Source organism: Sander vitreus, chromosome 7 (genome assembly GCF_031162955.1).
Source record: "Sander vitreus isolate 19-12246 chromosome 7, sanVit1, whole genome shotgun sequence".
NCBI classification, from domain to species: domain Eukaryota; kingdom Metazoa; phylum Chordata; class Actinopteri; order Perciformes; family Percidae; genus Sander; species Sander vitreus.
The window spans coordinates 8406398-8431678 of record NC_135861.1 but is presented as its reverse complement, the minus strand read 5'-3'; the positions used below and the strand labels follow the sequence as shown (position 1 = coordinate 8431678).

Genomic DNA, 25281 nt, shown 5'->3' with positions numbered 1-25281 from the left:
ATCCTAACAGTGAACCTGGTTCAAACTACACACCTTGTCCTTTCACAGTCAGCCAAAGACTTCCATAACTTATATTAGAATTTTGCATGGTTGATATTCCCAACTTAATCAATCAATCCTGGACCTATTATATTTAAACGTTGACCTCCTGTAAAAGTGACTTAGGTATTGTCTTCTTTTAGGAGACACCAACCAATGATACATACATAGATCTCATCCAACCTTTGCTTTACTGATGTTTCCTGACTGGTATACTAAACAGGGAAACCTTGCATCCTTCCACAATAAAGCTTTCCAAATGGTCACCTCATTAATAAGGTTCCTGGAAGTGCACAGTGAAACTGTTTTACTGAGTCTTTTCACTTTTAAAGGTCCTATGACATGCTGTTTTTTGGATGCTTTAATATAGGCCTTAGTGGTCCCCTAATACTGTGTCTGAAGTCTCTTTCCCGAAATTCAGCCTTGGTGCAGAATTACAGCCACTACGAGCCAATCCCACAATGAGCTTTTCTTAGGATGTGCCATTTCTGTGTCTGTAGCTTTAAATGCTATTGAGGAGGAGAGAAGTGGGGCAAGGTGGAGGGTGGGAGTATGGCCTTGACCAGCTTGCGGCCACGTTTGTAGCTCTATGTCCTCATGGGCGGGCAAAATCCTCTGGGCAGCTGTGGACGGCGGGCCTTACAGGGACCTTACAAACCGCTCGCCATTAAGAAATCATTACGGTTTGCATTTTTTGTATGAAACATATCCTTTTACCACTGGAAAAAAGTAGTAGTAGTAGTTTTTTAAGAAATACACAGCAGCGACATATAAAAGGTGTAAAGAAAATCCGAAGATCCTGTCCATTGGATGAAAAAGTCCATCATTTTGCTTCTTGCTGTTGACTACTGATCAGTGTAACAGATGGTTTTTCCATGTGCTGCACATTAGGAACAGGGTGTTCTGGGAGTATGTGTCTCAAATGGCCCTCATCCCCATGTTAAACTGTGTGTATGGGGAAATACACACAGTTTAACGGGAAATGGCAGCCCATTAAGAGGTGTACGCGGACAAGAGACCACATATAATACAGCACACTGTTACGGGCGGCTAAGCTAACTACTAAAGTATTTAGTCTGAAAATGTATCAAGAAATGCAAAGGTCAAAGGAGTTGGTTAGGGCTGTTGCTAAAGGTATAAGTGACACAACATTTTTTGCAAAGGCCCTCTGCAGCAGCGTCCCTGTTGTGCCATTGTGGTGGTACGATTGAAAGAGGATTTTTGTCCCAGTGTCGGCCTGAATGCAACATAGGGTGAGAGGGGGGAAAGCACTCACCAGTTCTCCAAAATGCTTCATGGCGTACTCAAGCACCCCAGATGCTGCTTCTGGCTGCTGCAGTTTATTGTTGATGCTGCAAGATATGACAAAAACAACCACAGGTTAGGATCCACGGTTTATACGGTCAACTGGGTCTGCGTTCAACAAACCCCAATTCCAATGAAGTTGGGACGTTGTGTAAAACGTAAATAAAAACAGAATACAATGATTTGCAAATCATTTTCAACCTATATTCAATTGAATACGCTACAAAGACAAGATATTTAATGTTCAAACTGATAAACCTCTCTTATTTTTTGTGCAAATATTCACTCATTTTGAATTTGATGCCTGCAAAACATTCCAAAAACGCTGGGACAGGGGCATGTTTAACACTGTGTTACATCACCTTTCCTTTTAACAACACTCATTAAGCAGGAACTGAGGACACTTATTGTTGAAGCTTTGTAGGTGGAATTCTTTCCCATTCTTGCTTAATGTACGACTTCAGTTGCTCAACAGTCCGGAGTCACCACATATTTTGCGCTTTACAATTTGCACACATTTTCAATGGGAGACAGGTCTGGACTGCAGGCAGGCCAGTCTAGTACCCACACTCGTTTACTATGAAGCCACACTGTTGTAACACATGCAGAATGTGGCTTTGCATTGTCTTGCTGAAATTTCAGTCTTTTATTGCCCCTGTAACAGCTTTTTTGCAGGCATCAAATTCAAAATGAGTGAATAGTTGCAATTTCTTTGCAAAACATTTTTTTTTAAAGTTTATCAGTTTGAACATTAAATATCTTGTCTTTGTAGTGTATTCAATTGAATATAAGTTGGAAAGGATTTGCAAATCATTGTATTCTGTTTTTATTTACATTTTACACAATGTCCCAACTTCATTGGAATTGGGGTTTGTATTACAGTGGGTCCCAGGTCTGTTTGCCATTATGTGTAATACCCGAGTGGAGATCAGACAGGCTGACCGTGATAGAAGTGCTGTTAGTGTGTATTCAAATTGCATCTGCGGCTACAAGGTGGTACCAAATGACCTGCGCGAGCGAGTGTCCCTTCTCAGGAGGTGAAGGGTTAGAGAGCATAGGTCAGGCAGTAAATTAGCAATGCTAGCAATAGCAGCCATAGCAACAAGCCATTGTTATTTTAGTTTAAAAAGACAAACGGCCAAAGTTATCTTTATTATGCTAGAAATAACAAAACTGCAAAGCTGATTCTTAAGGAGCCGTCTTTGTCATGATCCGTTACCGTGACATCAGGTGGACTTTTAAACTAAAATAACAAGTGGATTAGCCTTGCTGTTTCAATCAGCAAGAGAGGAATAACAGAATGGATGTATTTTACGAACTTTCTGGGCAAGGAGGTTGGCCAGGCACAGGGGAGAAGGCTACTTACATTACATTAGGTAAGACACAAAAGTTTTGTTTTGACAACTTGTAAATTAACATTAACTTGTAAATAGCAATCACCAGTCAAATCGGTGCCATGTCTCCCAGGTAATATATTTTTCGGGTCTGTTTTGGGCACAAATATTTGGCCTTGTGAAGACCTATAGCAGAGTCAAGGTTGTCTTCACCGGATTCCCACCCACAAACAGCTGTGATTATTAAAATGCAGAACATAGCCAGTGGAACTACTACCCCTGTTTTCTCCAGGGATGAGTGAGAATTGTGTACCTGAACTATCAATGTCACTTAAAGAAAAGAAATTTACCCAACAATGAGGCAGTTTTACCATTGCCAACTAAGAAACCTGTTTCAATGCATTTTGGCAATGTAGAATAAATGTTTACTCTTTCAGCAAGGTGTTTGTGAAAAGTAAATGCACCTATTGACATTTGTCACGCTTGTTTCACAAATGATGCGTTATCTGTCAAGACACCACAATTCCCGTTTGTATACCTTCCACTCACCCGCACCGCCACCACATCTGGAAACACTCATATGAACCGCAAGTCTATTATATTTCCTCAACTGCAAAACCCTTGTGCAGCCACAGCCAATACATCTGTAAAATGTAGCGTTTGAAGAGAGCTGGTATGCAGTGGAGTTCCTGAGGACAGCAGGCAAAAGTTGATGAAGGATACTTGAGCATATATGTCAGAAATCTGGTTTGACAGAGAGTAAAAGGTTTTGAGGGTAAAGGCCACAAAATGTGATGAAATGGCACAGCAAGTGGTTGTGCCAAAGCTTAGGGAGCTGCTGGTGCAGGCCTGCATGATGACAGGTAAAATAACAAAAAACCACAACAGGAGCTGGAAATAACTTTCAAAAAGCAATCGCTGCCTTCAGGGACTCAATGCTTTGAGTTGATAGTCATGTGCCAATATGTGTCCCAAGAAAGACTTAATGCAACTAAGGATGAACCAATCCTGCCAATTCTCTCCTGATACCGATTCCGGTACACAAATTCAAAGTACTGATGATCACAGAACGCTGATACCAGTGATGATACCAATACCAGCGCTGTTTTCACTTTTACAATTTATAATCTGTGCGGACCTGATTGGGATAAATCTAATGTGTTAATCATTTTTAACAATAAGTTTTCATACAACAACATTCCATAATTAAGACACAATTTAATAATACAATTAAAAAAAAGTGCATCTGGTGTTTTGAATTGGTACCCATCAAGCAAACTTATAAAGAAGGAACAGTCATCACATACATCATTGGTGCCAAGCCTTTAGCATTCTACATGTATTTGATTGTAATAGAGAATATTTGTTATTTACAACTAACCAACCATCAAACTGTTTGATATTTAATAATATTCAGGATGGCTAATGTTAGCCATCTCTATAGATAATGTTTCCTATTATTTTTAGAAGGCGGCGCTAATTGGCAAATTTTGTATTATTAATTACGGGTTCGGTATTTGTTACTTTGCTTGTCAATGAACCTTGCCCTTATACATTCATTTGGATATAAAACTCCATTAGTAAGAAATAATCCTTGTGAAGGTGTAAAAGACACAGACAGGGAGCTGCAGTGTTGGTGAGTAGCAAATATTACGTTCCAGCCTTTCTAGCTTAATCGTTTTATCATGATTTATATGTCGGATCTGCCCAGTTTGCTCATGTTTCATGATGTAGCTGCTGCTGGACAGAGCCATGATCTGTTTCGAGATCAATAACAAGGAAAACAACGCTGGCACCAAAGTCTGGCACCAATGCAAAATTCTAATGACGTAGGACTCTTCCTTCTTTATAAGTTTCCTTGGTACCTGTATGCAATAAGAACAATGTTAGCCATGTGGGGTAGCTTCAGTCATGTAGGTGTGCTACAGAAGTGTATTGTCAGAATAGTGAAGCCCTACATGTATATCTTGTAAGCCATTTTAAAAAAGAGAGAGAGAGAAACATTGTCTGAACATACCACGTGCAACATCCATCCATCCATCCATCAGCTATACGCTCTAATCACTGCACCATTTGTGTAACACTGATTGTGTTACTAAAATTTCAAAAAAAAAAAAAAAGTGTTCTTAAAATAAAGTGGTATTACAGTAACAAAAATTTCAGAAAGTTCTAAGATCTATCACAAACTAAACCAAACAGTGACGCAGGATATCCATCATATCTTTTGGCCTTGTGTGACAATGAATATTGTCCTTTCACATCCTTTAGTTTTTGAAGTGATTTTTCAAAAGATCCTGGTGTAAACGGATGACGGAGGGTGCAAGACTTTACGACCTGAAGGAAATCAAACTAGACAAGGATGTGACTGCATAACATGGGAAAGTGAGCTCATTTTAGTAAATAAGCATTTGTCTGTGACCCTCATGGGGCTTGATAGAGTGCCATGCAAACACAACTACTATCCATTATTCTGACTACCACTGACGATATTACACGGGTATGTTGTGTATACTTGGTAATTTATATTGGACCAACAAATTACTACTTGTCAAATAATCAACTTAGCATCAAATGAACAAATACCTGCAAGGCCTCCATGTCGCACCACACACAAGCTGCAGAGGTATGCGCTAAAGCTGCCCAGATGTGGTTTCATCTGAGGAGACAAATCAGAATAAGGGCTTTCTCTCCTGCGGACCCTGGAGATTTCATTGTCCCTCAGCTGAAGTCATCTGGCTGCCAGCTCCAAGCACACGCAGTCTAAACACATCCAGATGACAAGGCTCACGTAAAGTTCTCCTCAAGTAAAAACGCCATCAAACTGTGGCCGGGTTAGCTCAGTGGGTAGAGCAGGCGCACATATATAGAGGTTAATTCCTCGACGCAGAAGGTCCAGGGTTCAAGTCCGACTGTGACGATTTTCCTGCATGTCTTCCCCCTCTCTCTCCCCTTTCATATCTAACTGTCCTATCCATTAAAAGGTGGAAATACAAAAAAAAATCTTTAAAAATAAATTAAATAAATAAATCAAATTAAAAATAAATAAAAAACCTCCATCAAACCACCACTGTCAAGCCTCTCTCTCGTGCAGGGCCACAAGTCTCACTTCCTAACTGGAACTTTTCTCAGATTTGCTCATGTGAGACATTGACAAGTCACTGCAAAGAACTTGAGCTTAAGTCCTAACAATTGTAAAACCGTCGTGATTTATTATATCATGCCATGAAATGTAGAAAAATGTGCTGTGTATCCTGAATCAGATTTCTTTGTGGTCTGATTCTAAACCCTGAATGAGGTTAGCATGCGGCTCTTTTCCACAGAAGTTCAGCAGAGAAGATCCTTGATAGCTGATACTTTTAAAAAGCACAAGGCCAGTCAGACTCTATAATGTAAACAAAACAAAATAGTCTGAGAGTGAATTAAATCACATATTTGACAGGACACATGCAGACCCTATACCTACATTTGGCCAAATACAGAAAGAACAGTTGGTCTTTTATCTTACCTTATGATTGCACATTTTTATTGTTCCTTCTATTACAAAAACAGAGCCCTGCATCATTGCTATTTAAACATTTCTGACTAGAGGAGAAAGAAAAACAATCACCTTAAACAGACTCATGCTTCATATTTGGCTTTTAACTATACAAAGATTTATAGTGATGTTGTATGTTTTTGGCATATTTTAATCAGAAATGTTGACTGCATATTTCAGGTGGGACCTAGGTAGAGGCATGCTGTTCAATTTTCAACACAGAGAAACAAACCACTTGACCTCTACTTGTGTGTCTCAAGAGTATAACACAAATTATTTATCACACTGCTAACTCTAAACCAGCATGTGTACATAAGACTCTGATTAATATAATACATTTAACCATGATTACCCTGGGTCAGAAAGCAGCAAGAGGGAGTAGAAATGCATTTTATCAAATGTTAAACCATAGAAACAAAATCCCTTCTACTCTACTAAAATAATCCATAATCCCCATCTCAACTATTCTAAAGTGGCTTGGCTATTTCGTTGAGAGGAGAGAGCATGATCCTTTAGGAAACTGCAGATATGTCCCCCCAGAGAGGGTAAGATGTACGTGAATCTCACAGAAAGGAAAAATTGGGCCTCACTACTGGACCTAATTTAATCTAATTAGGAAGATATCCACTTAATCCTTACTGCTTTTTGGGCCCTTTGCTTGCCAAGTGCTGACTCCATCCCATAATGTTGAACATAATAAGTTCAAAATGGGAATGGCTATCTAATCACTGTTCAAGGAAAAGCTGAATCAAGGTCCATTGAATTGATTCACAACATATGTGAATCAATTCAACATATTTGTAAGTTTGGATATTTCTTAAAAACATCTTATATAATATTGGCAAATGCTATCAACAGGCTTTCAATGGAAGTACATTAATTCATCACTGAAGAGTGGTGCACCGACACCTGTCCTGCAGGTCTCTCATTAGGTGCAAGTTGTGAATTGCCAAACCTAGTTACTGCATTGTCAAAGCATGCACACACAAAAAACGGTTCAAATACGTAGTAGAGGTTAAATATGAAAAAAATCACAATGTGAATCACAAACTAGTGGAGTTGGGCAAGAAGTTTGTTTGATCACTTTTCAAGAGAGAAAATGCTGCCCGTATACATTTAACATGTTAGGTTCATGGTTTGATTCGGTCCTTACAAATCATTACATGTGACTAAGGCAAGCCAAAACAGCAACTGCTTAGCTGGTCCATTACTTTCACACCACTGAGCCTTAGCTGTCTGACATTTCTTTGGACTTTGTGCCTTAAAAAAAACCATTCATTCGTGTGGCAGCCAAAATGCAATCAACAATATTCCCAGGCAGAATGAATCCAACTATCTAGCACCTTAGGTGAGTTCTTTCCATTGCACAGGCCTTGTCCGAGCAGACTACAAATAAGAAACGTATGGAGTTGGAACTTTGCTGACAACACTCACTACACTGCTTCAACCGATGTCTCTGAAACAAACACTTCCTAAGACAACAGGGCATGCGAAGGCCCATCCAAGATGACCTCATGTTTACAAGAAAACATGTCAAGCGGTGGGAGTCACTACATCAGCACGTTTTACAAAACGATTCTTTTATTCAGGTGGCACAAGTATGAAAATCCTCAAAACACACACACACAAAGGATATATCCACTGTTCACTCATCACACACACACCAGCTACTGTATAAAGAAGAAAAATTAAGCTATAAACACATTTAACATTTTTAAAGAAATTTAAGAATGCAAACCTTCATGAACTTCAAAATTAGTACTGCTTATTAAGTGTTGAACTAAAGCAAGTCTTGATTTTTGCAAGATTGATGGTCTTGGAAATCCTTTATTCATTTTATCACAGTGACCAGTGTAGCATGAACTACATTTGTTTTCCTTCTCCGTCCAGAAAAAGTTGCACCGACAATCCCACTCAGACATCAGTCATGGGCAATTAGAGAATGATTGACATTAATTGGTCTAAAACATTCCTATTTTTTCAGCTGGATATGTTTTTAGCAGCAAAACCAGCTTTGAAAGAAAATGATACTATACTACTGGCATGTGAATCAGTTGATGAATGAAGGCAGGTTAAGGCAAGGCTGATTTATTTCTATAAGCCCTTTCAAACAAAGACAAATCAACATGCTTTTGGGGACAAGCCTTTTGCTTTATTTTTGTACAAACGAGTTATCTAAAATTTGCTGCTTGATACTGACATTCTTCATCTTACCATGTGCTTTTAAGAGTCAAACAATGAAATTATCTCAAACGGTTTGAAGCCCAGAAATATAGTGCTTTGATTAAAGAGCCCCTATTATGCTTCACCTCTTTTAGAATGTTATATATTTTTTTGTGTATGTAATAGATGATTAATGATGTCATTGATTGAGGAAACCAGCCCAGTTTTTCAAATGTTGCCCATAGGTGGTGCTTGAGCAAGCACAGTCCGCCCAGTGGCTTGTTTGAATTTGGTTGACCAATCACAACAGAGTGGGCCAGCTCACCAATCCATCCAGACTGGGCTTTTCAGGAAGGTGGGCCAAAAGCTCACTCTGGGCCAGATGTACTAACGCTTTTGCGCCCACAGAAATCAAAGATGACATTGAATCCCCGACTCAACATTCACATTCCATTTCAGCAGTTGTTAAACTCCTCGCTACATTACAAATTGGCATCAGGATCATTTCAAACAGTCATAACATCAGCAGTAGGAATATTGCAGTCTGCGCTCAGCCGTATCATAGCACAAGTACTTAACGCTTTGCTACAGCGCACTAGTCAATACATACATTTTCCCACCACTAATGCCGAAATAACACGCACCAAACAGGATTTCTTTGCTACCGCCCATTCAATTGCGCTTTTAAATTAGCCCAATTTACAGTATAGCGGGCAGAAAAAGGCGCTGATGAACTGCAGGTTCGGTAAATACAACGTAAGCTGATGTATCACAGAGTGCGCTTTCTGCGGGTTGGCCATGGCGCTAATAACGCTACTTTGGCAAATGTACGTACAATCTGGTCTACAGTGTTTCAGGTGGAGGCACTGCAGCAATGGGCAGTATGAGAAACATGTTTTTTGAACATCAAAGCATGTAAAACTCCCGAGACCCCGAGAGTACAAATATGATGCTGATAACGAGCATAATAGGAGCTCTTAAATGTTGTGACATACCTAACGCCCGTGTCATTCAACACCATCTAAAATATGGACTTAAATCTTAAACTTGTAAAACATGAACACAAAATAGATCTTTAAGGGTAGCACGCACACATCTTCTCTGGAAATTATGCGCAACATGTTGGCCTCTGTGTCTTACGAAACAGCAATGCATCACTGCATGAGATAAGCATGGAGGGATAGAAAGTGGTTACCTCACCCGCTTCCTTCCAGATTGCCCTGGGATGTGTGTGGCTAAAGGAGGGTTGAACTCATCTCTGACACCATCTGACTAGCCCTTTGTCTCTCATTTCTTCAAAAACATCAAGACAAAAAGGTGGTTGTTTCGTCACCGAGCAGATGCTGCAGCATGAGGAAACACTTAGTATCCCTCGACTTTGAAAGAATTTCTTCAAAATGACCAACATCAGCTCTCCCAGTGAAGCTTATCATAAGGTTTAGTACTTTGAAATATGGAATTGTACATAGGAAAAGGGCAAATAAACAGGGGTATCGCACATAATGAAAAATACGTCCCTGTTGATATAGTATACAGTATATAGAGAAAACAGATCGGTCGCATAATTTCACGCAACATTTTTTTTCCTCAAGGAAGTTGACGTGTTAGGGGGGCCATTGAGACATCAGCCGGAGAAACCATTCCACCCATGTTTACACCACAGTATCACCACATTGGGACACCACTACAGAATGTGTCTCCTGGGCTCCTCACCTTCAGGTCAAGAGGCCAACAGAACAAAGCGTCTCCAGGGGCCTCCAAAAAAAAGTCCTTACAGCTACCTCATTGGAATGCTGCTGTTGCCATGTGGACAAAGACATCTGTATACTATGTTTCTGGTTTCCGCGGGTAACATATTGACAACATTTTTAAAGTGAAATTATCCATTAAAGATTTCCAATGAAAGATGCCAGTTCATGATATTTATTTTTTTATTATTCTATTGAAATTGACTCGTGCTAGAATTGAGTTTTCTCCAAAACAAATGGGAACAAGTAGTGTCGTAGTAGTAGTAGAGTCATAAAGCAGCAAAGCACCAGCTATTGGTCAAAGAAGCAAAAGTATTTAGTATATTTATAGTTTTTATACTGGTTACACTGTGTTCATATTTATTGAGGAATTCTAAGTACATGGAGATAGATACAGAAGTAGTTAAAGCTTATACAGCTTCATTAAACAAAGTAAGAGCTTTTTGCATTTTCACACAGCTCAATTAATGGTTAGACCTACTTAAATGCCTGAGATCACTCTAATACCCACAAAGCTAAAAAAAAAAAAAAAAAAAAACAATGGGATCCCTAGATGCTGGCACAAATGGTTTTCTGTCCCACAATTTTTACATCCCAGTGTCACGAAACGTCTCTCTGAAGAAGTGCCACATGGCCAACTGTGCTTACAAAAAGCAGGGGGAATTCTTATAAAGGGATAGTGGCTTATCCACCCTTCTTCCCCTCCTGTACTATCTGTCCCAGCTACTGGTTTGAAGGGTGGCGAGCAGACGGCCGCTGCCTGACCTGCATACGATGTGCAACAACAAGACGCCACCTGGTAGTCATCTCCAGCTTAAGCCACCAGACCTCTTGATGGTCTGCCAGGGCATAAAGTCTGCCACTCTAAGAGCTGGATACACTGGTGCATACTGTCTCCTTCATTATGGAAAATATGAAACAGTTTATTTCACCCAATACGTGACCAGGTTTAAATGGGATGCAGATCATTATGCAATGTATTATTTTAAAATTCAAATCCATGGTAACCTAGGTATACTTGTCTTATAAAAGATAATATCCATCCTATCGGCATGTAATTTCAATTCAAACTGTGCTAATAATTAAGCTAGACTGTATGTTAATAACTACCAATAACAATAGTATCTGTTTTACTGCTTTTTTTACATTAAAGAACAAAAATTGTTCTTAAAACTAAATAATCATAAAGTGAATCACAGGGAGCCCATTTCCAATTTCCATCCTTTGTTTATCTAAACACAGAATATATTAATGATTCACAAAATACTGAGTGTAAGCCCCACAAGAAAATATAATGCCTTCAAATAAGCCAAAACAATAACATTTGTAGAATTCAAACTGAGGATCTTCTGTGCGGACAGAGCTGACAGGTGGAATAGGTTACTGTTAATAAAGATTATGTAATTCTAAGTTTTGAGATAGAGGCCCTGGAATCCACTGGCTCCTGCTTTTACCTCCTGCCTTTCCTGTAATTGAACCCATGAGTTCTCCGATGACAGCTAGGCCCCGGTGGTCACTGTTTGATTACAAAACGTTTTTCCAGTGTATTTAGGGACACAAAAGCCGTCTGTGAGAAAATTCTGACTAACAACACTTTGTTTTGTCAGCTCGCACTTATCAAAGATAGATGACTGCCGCAAAGCACAACAGTGTGTCCAACCTGTCTTACAGGGCAAAGGAAAAAAATCAGTTCAATGAAATGTGTGGGCTTCCCAAGGAAGTCATATAAAGAAGGCGGCTTTGGGTAGGCTTAGTGAATACCTCTAATGTTAAGAGGAGCCATGCATTTTTCACACAGAGCCTGGTGAGACATAGTTAGAGGGTAAATGCTGTTTAAAGAAGCTGTTTTGAAGGGGAAACAGCATGATGCTAAACATATAAAACAGCATCCATCTGGACTTTCTTGTACAAGCACTGAATGACAGAGTCCAGGACCAGAGGAAAGTGATGCCGCTGGGATGCATTGCTGGAGAGTGAGATGTGACTCACAATGAGAAAATCCAGGAAGGCAAATTATCCACATTTTTCCAAGAGACTGACGCACATCAATGACTTAAGGTTAAGATTTAAGGTCAACAGGCACTACGCACCATCAAACATCACATTATTTTTATAATAGTATTAGTTAGAAACATCTGTCAACTGTAGCTATTATTTTGACAGAAGCTAAGGTTAGAAAATAGAGCAAACATTCAGACCAGTAAACCTTCTGCTGTTGGCAGCAGAGTTAGAACTAGTTTCTAATGTAACTCAATTATATTTAACATATCATAGCAAACATACTTCTCCTAATTGGATTACCTTTAAATAGTTTCTCTCTGGTAGATAGCATAGCACGATTTTAAAATATAATGGCAAGAATGAATATCCAGGAGATCATTATGTGGTGACTGAACCTACCCTGCAATCATCACATTTGTTTGCGGTTTTATGCTACAAGCACCAGTAGATACATGTGACTGAGCCACATAAATATTGGGCCTGAGCATGACATTATGGAGAATTGTTGTTATTTTTTGACAAAGGGGAAAAATCAAGAGGAGGGTCATGCCTATGATCTAACCAGAGTGCAGAATTTGTCTGGCAGTTAAAAACACATGTGCAGCAAACTGAACATGAAGGCAACCTATTAGGTTTGTATAAAGATGACAAATGGCTTATTACTCCCATATGGGTCTTACAAATCAAACAAATACAGAAAACTGAAAGCACATGTCAATATATATTTTTTTGAAGTACATGGGAAATTGCAAAGCGGTGACCAGTTGTAAAAAGTGGCCAGCAACATTCAAGGATCAATGTTAATCAGTTAAAGGAAGAGCTATACACATCCAAACATTTAGCTTCAACACTGTGAAACATCAAAGCAATAACAGACCATTAATTATGTAATATTTGGCAATTTGTGCTCTGAACCGCAGTTTCCGTGACACAAAGATGATGCAGAGCAGAACCATCAAAAGTGTTTCCTTATTTGTTTGCCTGACCATGGGAGGAAAAGTGATGGACGCCTGCCAAACATTTGGTAGGAGGGACACAAAAAGCCTACAGTTAAAAAACAACAAGGTCTCTGCTAGTAATGTGAGATTATGTAGTAAAATGGGAGACTAAGGTAAAAGTGTCAAGTTTTATATTTGTTTCACAGTGGTGATATTCCGTCAACCCTATATGCCCCTCAGCTCCAAGCTTTGTGCTTCCATGGGGTTACATACATTTATATAACTTACTCAGGATTAGTAAGTATCATGCCGCCCCGTACAGTGCAGGGTAACGTACAGTACAAGGAATTAAAATGCAAGCCATGGCATAAATAGGGATACATGTTTGGGGATTATGGTGTCTCGAATTGCAAATAGTGCAACTGTAAAATATTTTCACTTATAGATGTTAAGTTTTAGTCCCAACAGGAATGTGTATCCCATCATCCATATGAACATACACTAGATACTGACCAACTCACAAAACATTGCTCCACAGTGCTACAAGTGGTCAAAGCCTCCACAGGGTACATTTGAGGCAAATCTATTGGTCTTTAAAGGCTTAAAAAGAGTAGCTCAGTGTTGTGTTTTCATACATATACAGTCAACACTGTTTCTTGTCTATGAATGTGCAAACGCCTTTTCCAGACACTCCATTCCTGTCCATGTGGAGGAGTGCAAAGCCATAAAATTCAAGTAAAAACTGACAGGAATGTCCTGGTTCAGCCATGTCTCAGTTAAAATTGTTACGCACAACTCCCTGTATTTACAGCATACTCTGGCACTTCATCATGGCAGTTCACCTATTTTGCACAGCAATGATCACACATAGCTGAGTATCATAAAAGTCATGCATGATCTGTTGTCTCAATGCCCAAGGCATACACCCCCCAAAACCCCACAACCACCCCTTTGGCCTTAATCTCTAAAGGCGTCTCCTCTAAATTGGCAAGGCTGGCAGCTCCTCAGGGGATGAGCTAGAAATTCCACAGATTGAAGATTCAAGAAAGCCTCTCTGATGTCTGACAATGCAAAGGTGTTATTTCCACCCACAGCCAGCAATTGGCCTGTTAGAAATGTTAAAAGAGAAGCTGACCCAAAAGCAGGAATTTTGCAAACATTGTCATTTAGCCACACAAACGCACCACATTCAGCACCAGGTTGTAAATGGTGGATCAAACCACCAAGGAACACTTTCACTGGCATAAGGCTGCTTTGTACCATCCACAATTGTAGGTGTTACAAATTTGGCTCCAACCACAATGACCATTGTATGTGCCATGAATGTTTCTTTCCAATAGTGTACAGTATTACAAAAACACTAAACTATTGTGCAGAGCTCCTTTAGTCCTTTTTAGAAAATGTATACATTTGCCTCAAATGTACCCTGTGGCGTTTTGACCACTTGTAATACTGTGGAGCAATGTTTTTATGAGTGGGTCCACATATGCACTCATTTATTTACACACGTAAAAAAAAAAGAAGAGCAGCAGTATTAATCACTAGATGGACAGTGATTATGCAGGAGAGTGATGCATTGATCTGAAGAGGCTCTTTTTTGTCAGTTAACAGGCAATTTATCAGTTAAACTCTCCTGAATAAACTAAAGGTTGAAAAACAATTATTGATTCATCTTCCATTCATATTTTAGCTCTAGTAGAAGAATATGGTCTAGACCTGCTCTATATGAAAAGTGTAATGAGATTACTTCTGTTGTGATTTGGCGGTATATAAATAAAAAATCGACTTGACATAAACTGAATATTCATGAGAATATTTGTCCAATTACATTGCTTTCCCCAATCTATTAAATAATTATTAAATTGTAGATTTTGCAGTAGTAATGCAACATGAACACCAATGTCAGTGTTGTCTGTGCTATAAGACAGAAGCACCCTTCGGTTATTCATTAAAGCCACAAGAATATCACTTAATTCTGTTGTTCTCTAGTGGGTAACAGTATACCATTTTAGCTACTTAAAAAAATGCAGCACGTGTGTGGTGGCAAAATGTTAAGCCTTTACACATGTAGACAGCATATTCAGACTGTGCCTGTCTTCTCCTGAACAAATTCTTTCCGCTTAATGGACTGTATTTTGGCCTAATTTTATCCTCGAGGTTTTACTAAGCCTTTCTCTTTGTCTCAATACCCTTTGAAATTTTATGCTGAAAGGCTCTGCAGAAAACATGCATGTTTCAACATCTGCCAAAAAAGGTAGCATCAATAGAACTGTTAACCTACAATAAAGAGTACTTAAATGACTTCACACGTCTCTTGGCGCGTAAAGACCAAATTGGAAAGGGACTGGAAAGGTCCTTCACCCTGAAGGTTGGAGAGGGTCAGCACGGTGACTAGTGTGCACTGGGAGAGAGGGGGAGGACCCACATGCTAAATATTTAAGATGTTCAGGCAGAGGAGGGCTTCACTGTGGATATAAGACAGAGTCTGGGGAAGCCATTGGTCAAAGAGGAGCTCCAACTTGGTCAGCCAAAGCTATTGTCCGTTTGATATTTCCGGCAAAGACCTTCTACAGGGATAGACTACTCTTAAATACTGAAAGCAATCAAAAGATTTGTGAAAATCTAGAAAATGGCAAAAGTAAATCTGAGCATAGTGGCTCTGGGGGTCACACTGCTCCTGTTGGCTGAGACATGGGCCCAGAATCCCAGGAAGAGACTGGCACCTCCAAAGCCTCCAAAGGCTCAGTGCTGTGATGAGGTACGTTCTCTCAAGGTTCAGGTGGCCAATCTGACTAGTCTCCTCGAGGAGATGGGTCGCAAGCAGGAGACAGACTTGATGAACATTGTGAAGCAAATAATGGAGCTGGACAAGCACAATCGGCAGCAAGAAGCCCGGGTTACAGAGGCAGAGAGCAAATACTCAGAGATCAACAACCGTGTGGAGATCATGCAGCTACAAACCTTGCAGTCTGCTACTCAGACTTCATCAGGTGAGCATCAACACTTTTTAACAGCTGTTAATAAAGTAGGAATTCAATGACACACTGACCAACGTTCTGTGTGCTGCTGGTTGGTGTCATAACATCTCAAAAATTGCAGAAAGAATTTTTAGTTTAACGATTATTTGTGCCAAAATGAATTTACGTGAAAGCAATTTAAATAAACAAAATAGTTCTGGAGAGTTTGTAAAATGTTCACACATGGTAAAACTGATCCATCAGTGACTCTAACATCATCAGTTACTCTCGCCAATGCAATGCAATCTTGGGGGAATTGTTGGCTCTCTGTAAATTATAGTGCGGTCTAGACCTACTCTATATGTAATGTGTCCTGAGATAACTTCTGTTATGACTTGACACTATAAATAAAATGTAAATGAATTAAATCATGTGCACAATTGACAACTCTCTTTTCATCATCATCTCTCTTTAGCCTGTTGAGCAGCTGGTGTCAAATTCACACTGGTGTCAAATTCACAAATTCATCACAAAATTATTTCCACACATGGACAAATATTTAAGATATGACTGAATGTACTGTTTGCCTACCAACCTTTTCAGCCCGTCTCAATTTTGTTTTCAATTCAATTATCAGTTTAATTTGAATAATTTACAATAAGTTGAAAAGATATACTCTTCTAAATAACAAGCCCTCATTTCACTGCAATGTCCTTAAATAGGCCAACTAGTTTGCACACAAGACACTATTTTTATATCTTAGCTGTGAAAAACTATAATCAGCCATGTCCATTGCTTTGTGGGTCTCAGAAAACTGCTTTGAATTGGTTGCGAGGTAGATTACAGTGCACACACTTATCTGAGCTGCCTGACAGCAGTCAAAAGCATTCATTTGGAGCTGAAGTCCCATCTGCAGGGCTGTCCATTAAGAGGTCCATCAAAGCCAAATCATCTCCGACATTCATCTGAACTTTACACACCACTAATCAGCACTGGCTGCTGCAGGGAGGTTAACCAGGCATGACGTAGTTTATTATTTCAATACCTTAACTGTGTGGTCTAGCAGGGCCACATTTATGTCACTGGCAAAGGGAACACAGAGGCCTTTTTAAAACTTGAGTAAATTAGAGACAGGAGGGCAGAACAGGAAGGGATGCAAAGATTAGAAGTGGAAGGTGTCCACCTCTTTTTCTTTTACACAGACTTTTTAAAGTATTGGGCTCATTGCTCCATAGCGATCTCATAGCCCTATTAATGGCATCACCATACTGCAACAGGAGTAAAAGAGGGGAACTATGCAAAAATCGGAGCCATGCTGTGCATATTTCCCTCCGTTTTGATCTATTTTGCTTTTGGTGGGGGTAAAGGTCACTTTTTCATCTGCCCAATCACTTGGATATCCATAAAGCTGTGAGAATTTATGGCATTCACATTTTTAAGAAACTGCATATGGTTTTATCATAACTGAAGAGATTATTTTTTTCCAGATGCCACATATGACTGTGCATCCCTGTACAGCAAGAACTACAAGATTTCTGGCGAGTACAAACTGCCTAAAGATGAGTTTCTGGGTACACCTGAGCTGACCGTAAGAATTATTATTATTATTTCAATGTTGTGTACTTTTAGGTGTAAAAGGTGATAGTGAGGCATCGCATTATATTACATTACATATACATATTACATTATATTGGTAAATACTTTCAGGTCTTCTGTGATATGGAGACAAATGGAGGTGGTTGGACTTTGATCCAAAGGCGCAAAATCGGACTGACATCATTCAACCGTGACTGGAAGCAGTACAAAAGTGGTTTTGGATCCATCCGCGGAGACTTCTGGCTCGGCAATGACAACATCTTCCGTCTAACAAGGCAGCCCAGTGTGCTCAGGATTGAGATGGAGGTACGTGTTGGAAAACATGGCACCCATGTAAGCTTTAACGCTTGTACGACCCATTTCATTGCCAAAAGTAAAAGGGCATGAACACAGAACCAAATGGTTTCTATGGGTACTGAGCGTAAGAAAATTAATAATGAATCAAACTCCTTTTTAGAGATGTTAGGCAGACCATGACAGACAATATTCTCAGGTTTTATAACTGTCCCTCTCTAAATCCTGTTATATGTGTTTTCCAATGTAGGACTGGGCTGGAGAGACACGCTATGCAGAGTATGGCTTTTTCTCTGTGGGTAATGAGCTTAACAGCTACAAGCTCTTCCTTGCCAACTACAGCGGGAACGCTGGAGACTCCTTGCGCTACCACAACAACACCAACTTCAGCACCGTCAACAAGGACAATGACAAATGTGTGGATGACTGTGCTTCCCTGCGCAAAGGTAAATTATTAATGCCACAGTAACCCACAGAAATCCATCCTTGCAGTAATTAGTAGATACATAGTAGATACATATTTCCCTCCAATTAACATTAAGTCTATTTATTTTTCCTTCATCTCCTTCCAGGTGGTTACTGGTACAACTGCTGCACTGACTCAAACTTGAATGGCGTTTTTTACCGCTACGGTCAGCACATAACAAAGAACGCAGATGGAATCACTTGGTATGGCTGGCACGGGTCCAACTACTCCCTCAAGAAAGTGGAGATGAAGGTCCGGCCAGTGAATTTTCAACCATAAGTGCTTCAGCTGTGTGTCCTGGACCAAGATCATACGCATGAATGCTGAGAGATCTCACTAATACCTGTTCAACCAAATTGTGCTTTCCCATGACTGCGAAAGGAATGAAAATGTAGTTTGTGATGGTCTGGTTAAGTTTCAGTCAGATGAATGTGTAATGTTTTTGCTGTGGTTGATTGTAAATTGTAGTTCATTCTGTGTATTTATCAGTAAAATATTTTATTTTTCAAAAGCTTTGATAGATGCTCTTTTACCACTGTCCCATATGGGTAACTGGATTTTGATTCCTTCTCTCATTTGTCTTGAAAGCATTAGATGTATGTTGTAGTTAACACAAGCCATTTATGGGTAGTAGCAAGAATCAGTCCAGAGTGGTCTGGTACAGGTATAAATCATTAAAAACTGGTAGGAACTAATTATCTTTGTGAGTTGCTGGAATGGGATTAACCACCGAAGGTACTTCCTATGAATTACACTGCATTTTATTGTAAAACCTAAACCATTGATGATGGAAATGTGTCATTTGTAAAATGTGTACAGCTCTGTAATTATGTTTTTATGTTTTAGTTTTATGTGATAGAAAATAAACATATTTTTTAAAAGAGTGGTATAACCTGTCTCAAACTGTTTTTTTCAACACTATTCTTTTCGTTTAATAGCACAGTTGAAACGTGACAAACTCAATGGAGATTTTGTGTCCATTCTTGTCCAATAATAGCAACATATTTGCCTTGAACCAACAACCTCTGACTCATCTACTGTCATCTTGGCCCAAGGTCCCAGGGGACCTAAGCCAAATGCAGGAATGAAGACCACACACACACACTTCTGCCTGTCAACTTAAATGCCTTTAGGTTGACTACCTTGAAAACAATAACACCGTCTTGCTACGCTTTGAACCAACAAAGAATTCCTTTGAGCATTCAAATACCTACAGACAGGGACCACTGCCTATACAGCCTCAGTGGTAGGCTTAGTGAAATTCTCTTCCTTTTACAAGGTGACACATTCAGTCAAGAGTAAAAATCTAATTAAAGCTGGACATGTATCTCTGCCCTTTAGAAAAGATGACCACGGTGGAATGAAGGAGACCCAAAGGGGACCTTTGGGTGGTGATAAATGACCAGGTCTGTCTATATCCAACAACAAAAGCAGACCTTGAAAAGTGGTGGATGGTTCAACTGCATCTATAAGAGGTCAGTTACTATTGACGGTACAACACAATTCTAATGACTAACAAGCTTTACTTAGGAAACCCAACTGCTACAAAAGTAATTTACAGGGTTTTTTTTGTACGTTTTCTGAAGAGTTCAACTTTAGTGAATAGGGCTGCCAAAAGTTATTTTTCGATAAATATTAGGGCTGAAACGATTCTTCAAGTAACTCGAATAATTTGATTACTGAACATCATTGATGCAAAAGTCTATGCCTTGAAGCTTCGTTCAAACAACGTAACTAGCGTTGTATACCGCTATGTTTCCGCACAGATGATTAATACTGTCGCACAACGGGTTGACGCTGCTGGAGACTGACGGCGGGATTACAAAATGAAGGAAGTGAGCGAAAATAGTGAGGGGCTAAGAGAAGAGACAAGTGGAGAAAACAACAGAAAGTTTGGGATCATTTTAAGCTACAAAAAAAACGAAAACTCTGTACAGTGTGTCACTGAGCGGACAAGTTACACAAGGTAACATTAACATCTGCTCGCAGTCTCTGGTCCAGCATTTTACACAACTACAGCATGCTACTCTGCAAATAGCAAATCTTTTGAAAACAAGCTAAAACGAAAGCTGTTGGTAAACTGCTGGCGGAGACAAAGCAGCCCCCTCTTTCTTTACCAGCGCCTCCTGCACATGGCTACTTAATATGCACGTGAATGACGTCATCGGACCATGCTGTCTTCATTCATTCAGTCTTCATTCTTTCTAAACTTCACTCAGATCAGCCTTCGGAAAATGTGTCCTCCTGAACAGTATAGTTAAATAGCCCTGCTGTTAACTTTGTACCGTGTCACATTAACCTGGGCTTAGTGACAGCTTTTTTGTATATGCAGTGTAAAGACCCAGAGGCATGAAGGGGAAGGGGGGCAAAAAAGATTTACATTTGGGCCACCAAAAATGTACGCCTAGCCATCTATTTTAGGGGCTGGGTGGCCCATGCGCCCATTGCTTACAATTTAAGGAATACAATTGTTGCTTTTTCTAAAAATGAAACCTTTCTTTTGTATATTTACTATTGCTATTTACTATAAAGCAAAAGTATTTCTTATCCGATTACTCGATTAATGTAATAATCGGTAGAATACTCGATTACTAAAATAATCGATAGCTGGACCCGTAATAAATATATTGTGTAAGGGTGAATGTGACCTCTGGGCTCCTCTTTCAGCAGATGTTAAACCCAAAGAATCATAGAAACTATATAACTATAACTATATGGATTGCATTATATTGTTCTTCTGCTATTTACACTTATATACACACACACACACACACACACACACAACTATACTTATAAAGGTGTATGAAGTGTTCTCTTCATCAGACAGGTGTAATCTAAACACCTGTCGCAGTAATAACAAAAGTAGAACATCTTAAGGTTCACAAAGGTAGTACATTGTGTGGCTACTGGACTGCATTACCTTGTACAAATGTTCCTGTTATTGTGTCCACCCCTTTCCACTCATACATTAAGTACATTTGAGCAGTTGAGTAAAATAATGCACAAAAGCCACTCTGGATGGCTAGCATAAGATTAGATTTTGCAGCCTTCTATACATCTGAACATGCACACACTGTACTAAACTTAATTTAAAATTCCTTCATGGCCGGGTTGCCTCAGTGGTAGAGCAGGCGCATGTGCTGAGAGGTTTGTGCCTCGATGCAGAGGTCCAGGGTTCGAATCCGACCTGTGACAAATTTCCTGCATGTCTTCCCCCTCTCTCCCCCCTTTCTCACCTAGCTGTCCTGTCAAAAAATGAAAGGCGGAAAAGCCCAAAAAATAATCTTAAAAAGAAAGAAAATGTATATTCCTTCTACCAGAGTGTCAAATTCAACTAAATTTAATAAAAACAGAAACAAATGGCCAATCCAAGTCAATTTAATGACACTGCATGATGTACCATCAACACCATAGGCCGCATGCTCAATTAACAATGTTCCTCTGTTGTTGGTAAAAAATAGGGAAAATGTGACCAATTTCTTGGCTCTTTCCAAAACTATGGTGCCTGAGAATATAGTCGAACCACAGACTAAATATGTTGATTTTCTTAAAATCCCTCACACATCATTCAGAACAGTTACAACAGTTAGAAAATATGTACTATTATGAGAATGTCACCAATTCAGATTGAATACCCTAAATTTCAACTGAAGTTCCATATAAGAGCATTCTCCAGGCTATGATCTGTGACATATCTTTTCATACGGTCTAAGACAGTTTAACATCAAATGTTTTAAGGCAATCATAGATCAATATTTAGTACGACTTAACTTATTAATCTGATAACCATAGGAAGTGTATGGATGCTATGGCAGAACGAAGCTTTTAAAGCTTTAAATGCATTATTTGCATTTGAATGCATCTCTGAGGTAGCCTAAGAAAGATACAGTTCCTGAAATTGTCGCAAACTCATCTACAAACACCATGACTCATCTGGTACTAAAGTAGCAGTGAGAATGCCTCCTCATCTTTAAAAAGTGAGCATCAGATATTATTATTATTATTATTTTTTTAATACAGCAACAACTCAGTAAAGCCAGGTTTACGTGGTTCTTTTTGCACACCAGTCTCTAGATCTTTTATGGGAAATCCTGGAGAGGTGAGAACCAGATGGGGATATTGAAACCACCAGAGTGCTGGCTCCCATCATTCATCATCATCAAGGCTCCTGAGAAATTGAAAACAGGCCCCTGAGAAACACAAGTCCAGACACTCATAGATGAAAAGGAGGCAAGCGTCCAATTAGATGCCTGGAAAACAGATTTCTCCATGCCATGCCAAAGGCATAGAAATAAAGAAGAATGAGAAAGAGGATGGAAAAGATGACAGAAGATATCAAAGGCTTATGGGAGGATTATGTGTAGTATAAATTTTTGTTATTTATTAAAATAAAAATTGACTTTGAGAGAATAGTTTAATGTTGGTCTTTAAGCAATAACTTCTAATGCAATAACTCTTTATCACAGAGGCACCTGTCAAACCTAGTTTTTGTGACAAGGATGAATCTACACTAACAGGAGGAGACCTCTAAATTATAAACACTGAATTATGTTATGATCTCAAAGTTAATAATTACCTTTAAAGTTAAATATTTATTCAAAGTTAAAAGCTACATACAGCTTTGAAAGAAGCTACATATTCATTTGACTCTACCACTATAAATAAACAAATAAAAAAATCATACAATAAGTTAGGTGTACTATTAAATACAGTTATTTCTAATTTTCCCTGTTCATGTAAAGGAAAATTGTGTTACTGTTTTCAGTCAAATACTGTAATGAAGAAAGACTAAGTTCAACTTCTCACAGTTTATAAAGGACATGTTTTTTTCCCTCATACTAAAAGTTTGCTTCTGAGGTTTTCAGACCACCTACCTGATAAGAGCCTCCAGGATGAGAGGAGAAGGACCTTTCTGAAACTCCAGCTCTTTGTAGTGCAAAGCCTTGGCGTAGGCGCGACATTTGGCAGCTCTCTCGCCAAGCAGCACGATGCCATTATCATCTCTGAGGGGCAGAGGGCCCTGCAAAAGGAAACAAAAAATAACCAATTTGTAATTGTAATATTTAATGTACACTATAACGCAATTACAGTGAAAGACTGAAATAAGGTTGTTTGGTGTAGCAACTGAGTTACTGTAAAAAGGGGTGTCTGGTAGCCTACAGAAAACATCTTATGCCCTTCTTTCCACCGACCCAGAATACAACACTTCATATATGTGTTTCTACTGCAGCCTCACAGCAAGAAGCCCCTGCTGAAATGCTTTATTATGACCCATGACGGTCTCTGCCCTCAACGTAACAGTACCATCACTAATTAGCTAAACATGTGTGGTCAAACAGTTCAACAGGGGGAAAGTGCCATCCAGAAAGGCTTTCTCTGTTAACGTTTTAGTAGTCTTGCAATACCGGTGGAAAAAGTATTGCTGTAGTTTTAAATGTTATCTCCTTCAGAACAGTTCCTGTTCTGATTTTTATCACAATGATAGCAGCCATGTTGCAATGATAGCAATGTTTTCTGATCCGCTCTCTTATTGTGACTATTAATGTTACTGTTGAGAAGTATAATGTGGGCAAATGAGGAGACTAGGGTGGTTTCTCTTGTTTTTGCATTGATACATTTACTTAGCACCTATATGTAGGTTCTGTTATTTACGGTCATGAACTCTGTTTTGCATCTGGTTCACCATTTGAATTTTTGAGCAGATACATACATTTAAAACACTGAATATTTTCATGCACAACTTAGTGTAAAGATACGTTGATGACGTAGAAAGGCATAAACTTAACAGAGCCAAGTAAACCGTCATCGTTGTTTCCACAAAGACAAGATTAAAACAAATGAGATTTGAATGCTGCTGCATTGCCAGCTGGAGACCCATGAAAGTACAGCCTGATTTCAAATGTTATTTCAACATCATGTTGTGCATATATTGTCATGGAAATCCAAATGGTATGTTCTTTTTGTTCCACAAAGGGGCTGGACAGTTTGTATATAAAAAGCTCAAAAATGGACAAGTTATAGTTGAGTCATAGGTAGTAATGAAGAACATCTAATCCTTTATGATGGGTGGTTTGGGATTAAATTCCATGAGGCAGGAAAAGCTTTATTTATCACCCCTTCAAAATGCACTACCTAATATCCAACTTTTAATTTAGAAAATTCTACTAAAACAGACTCGCAATAAATAAAAACATGACATGAGCAATCCTTCAGTGTAAATTGTATTACAGTGATCCTGTAGTTTAATGTAGCTGCTGCAGTTCAATGCTAACCTTGTCACTGTGCTCCATGAACTCTGCCAGGTTGAGCAGAGTCTGTGTGACCTCGGCGATGTCCTGGGAGGTGAGAGCTAATTCAATGCTGCGGATGAGCTCATCCTGCTGGTCCTCACTCAGCTCAGACCAACAAGACAGGAAGGCTGCGTTGAACAGGTCCCTGTGGACCACAGACACAGCATTTACACATTAAAACAAATAACCACAATGTGTGACATTACATTTATGATATTTTGCAAAAGCAGGCTTTAACTGAATTTTGGGGTCCAGCAAATCCATAAGAAGCTACATTATTCTATAGCTTGTAAAAAGGAGCACTGTATAGCCAGGTCCAATGTTGTTTTATAGCTTTGATCACAGCGCATTTATAGTATTTTCCAGTAACAATCTGCTTCACAATTACACACATTCAGTCATATCTGGAAACTATAGAAGCTAATGCTGGTATCTGAGAAGCCCTGCATGGATGAGTGGATCTACAAAATCAGTTTCATTGCTTTGCTCAACAGTGGCTGTCCACTAACACAGACAGAGCTTTAAATTCTTTGCTCTATCATTCTATGTCTCTACATTAATATGGCGATTATGTGAATGTTTGTAGTGGTTATAATGGATGTAGAACACTGAGAA

General features: G+C 39.2%; 2 protein-coding genes across 3 annotated transcripts in view; one reads left to right on the top strand and one right to left on the bottom strand.

Annotated features, from left to right (window-relative positions):
* The window catches only part of mtor (mechanistic target of rapamycin kinase), a 93639-nt gene that overhangs the window by 42171 nt on the left and 26187 nt on the right, over nucleotides 1–25281 (bottom strand). For both annotated transcript variants that reach the window (XM_078254432.1, XM_078254431.1), the window contains exons 27-29: nucleotides 24649–24811; nucleotides 23251–23396; nucleotides 1316–1391 (exon numbers count right to left, since the gene is read on the bottom strand). In XM_078254432.1, coding sequence (XP_078110558.1) covers nucleotides 1316–1391; nucleotides 23251–23396; nucleotides 24649–24811 — 385 coding nt within the window. The remainder of the gene's footprint in view (nucleotides 1–1315; nucleotides 1392–23250; nucleotides 23397–24648; nucleotides 24812–25281) is intronic.
* angptl7 (angiopoietin-like 7) lies at nucleotides 15514–19259 on the top strand. Its single transcript, XM_078254430.1, has 5 exons — nucleotides 15514–16053; nucleotides 17508–17608; nucleotides 17728–17922; nucleotides 18161–18356; nucleotides 18483–19259. The coding sequence occupies exons 1-5, from the start codon at nucleotides 15693–15695 to the stop codon at nucleotides 18653–18655; spliced, it is 1026 nt and encodes a 341-aa protein (XP_078110556.1). The 5' UTR covers nucleotides 15514–15692; the 3' UTR covers nucleotides 18656–19259.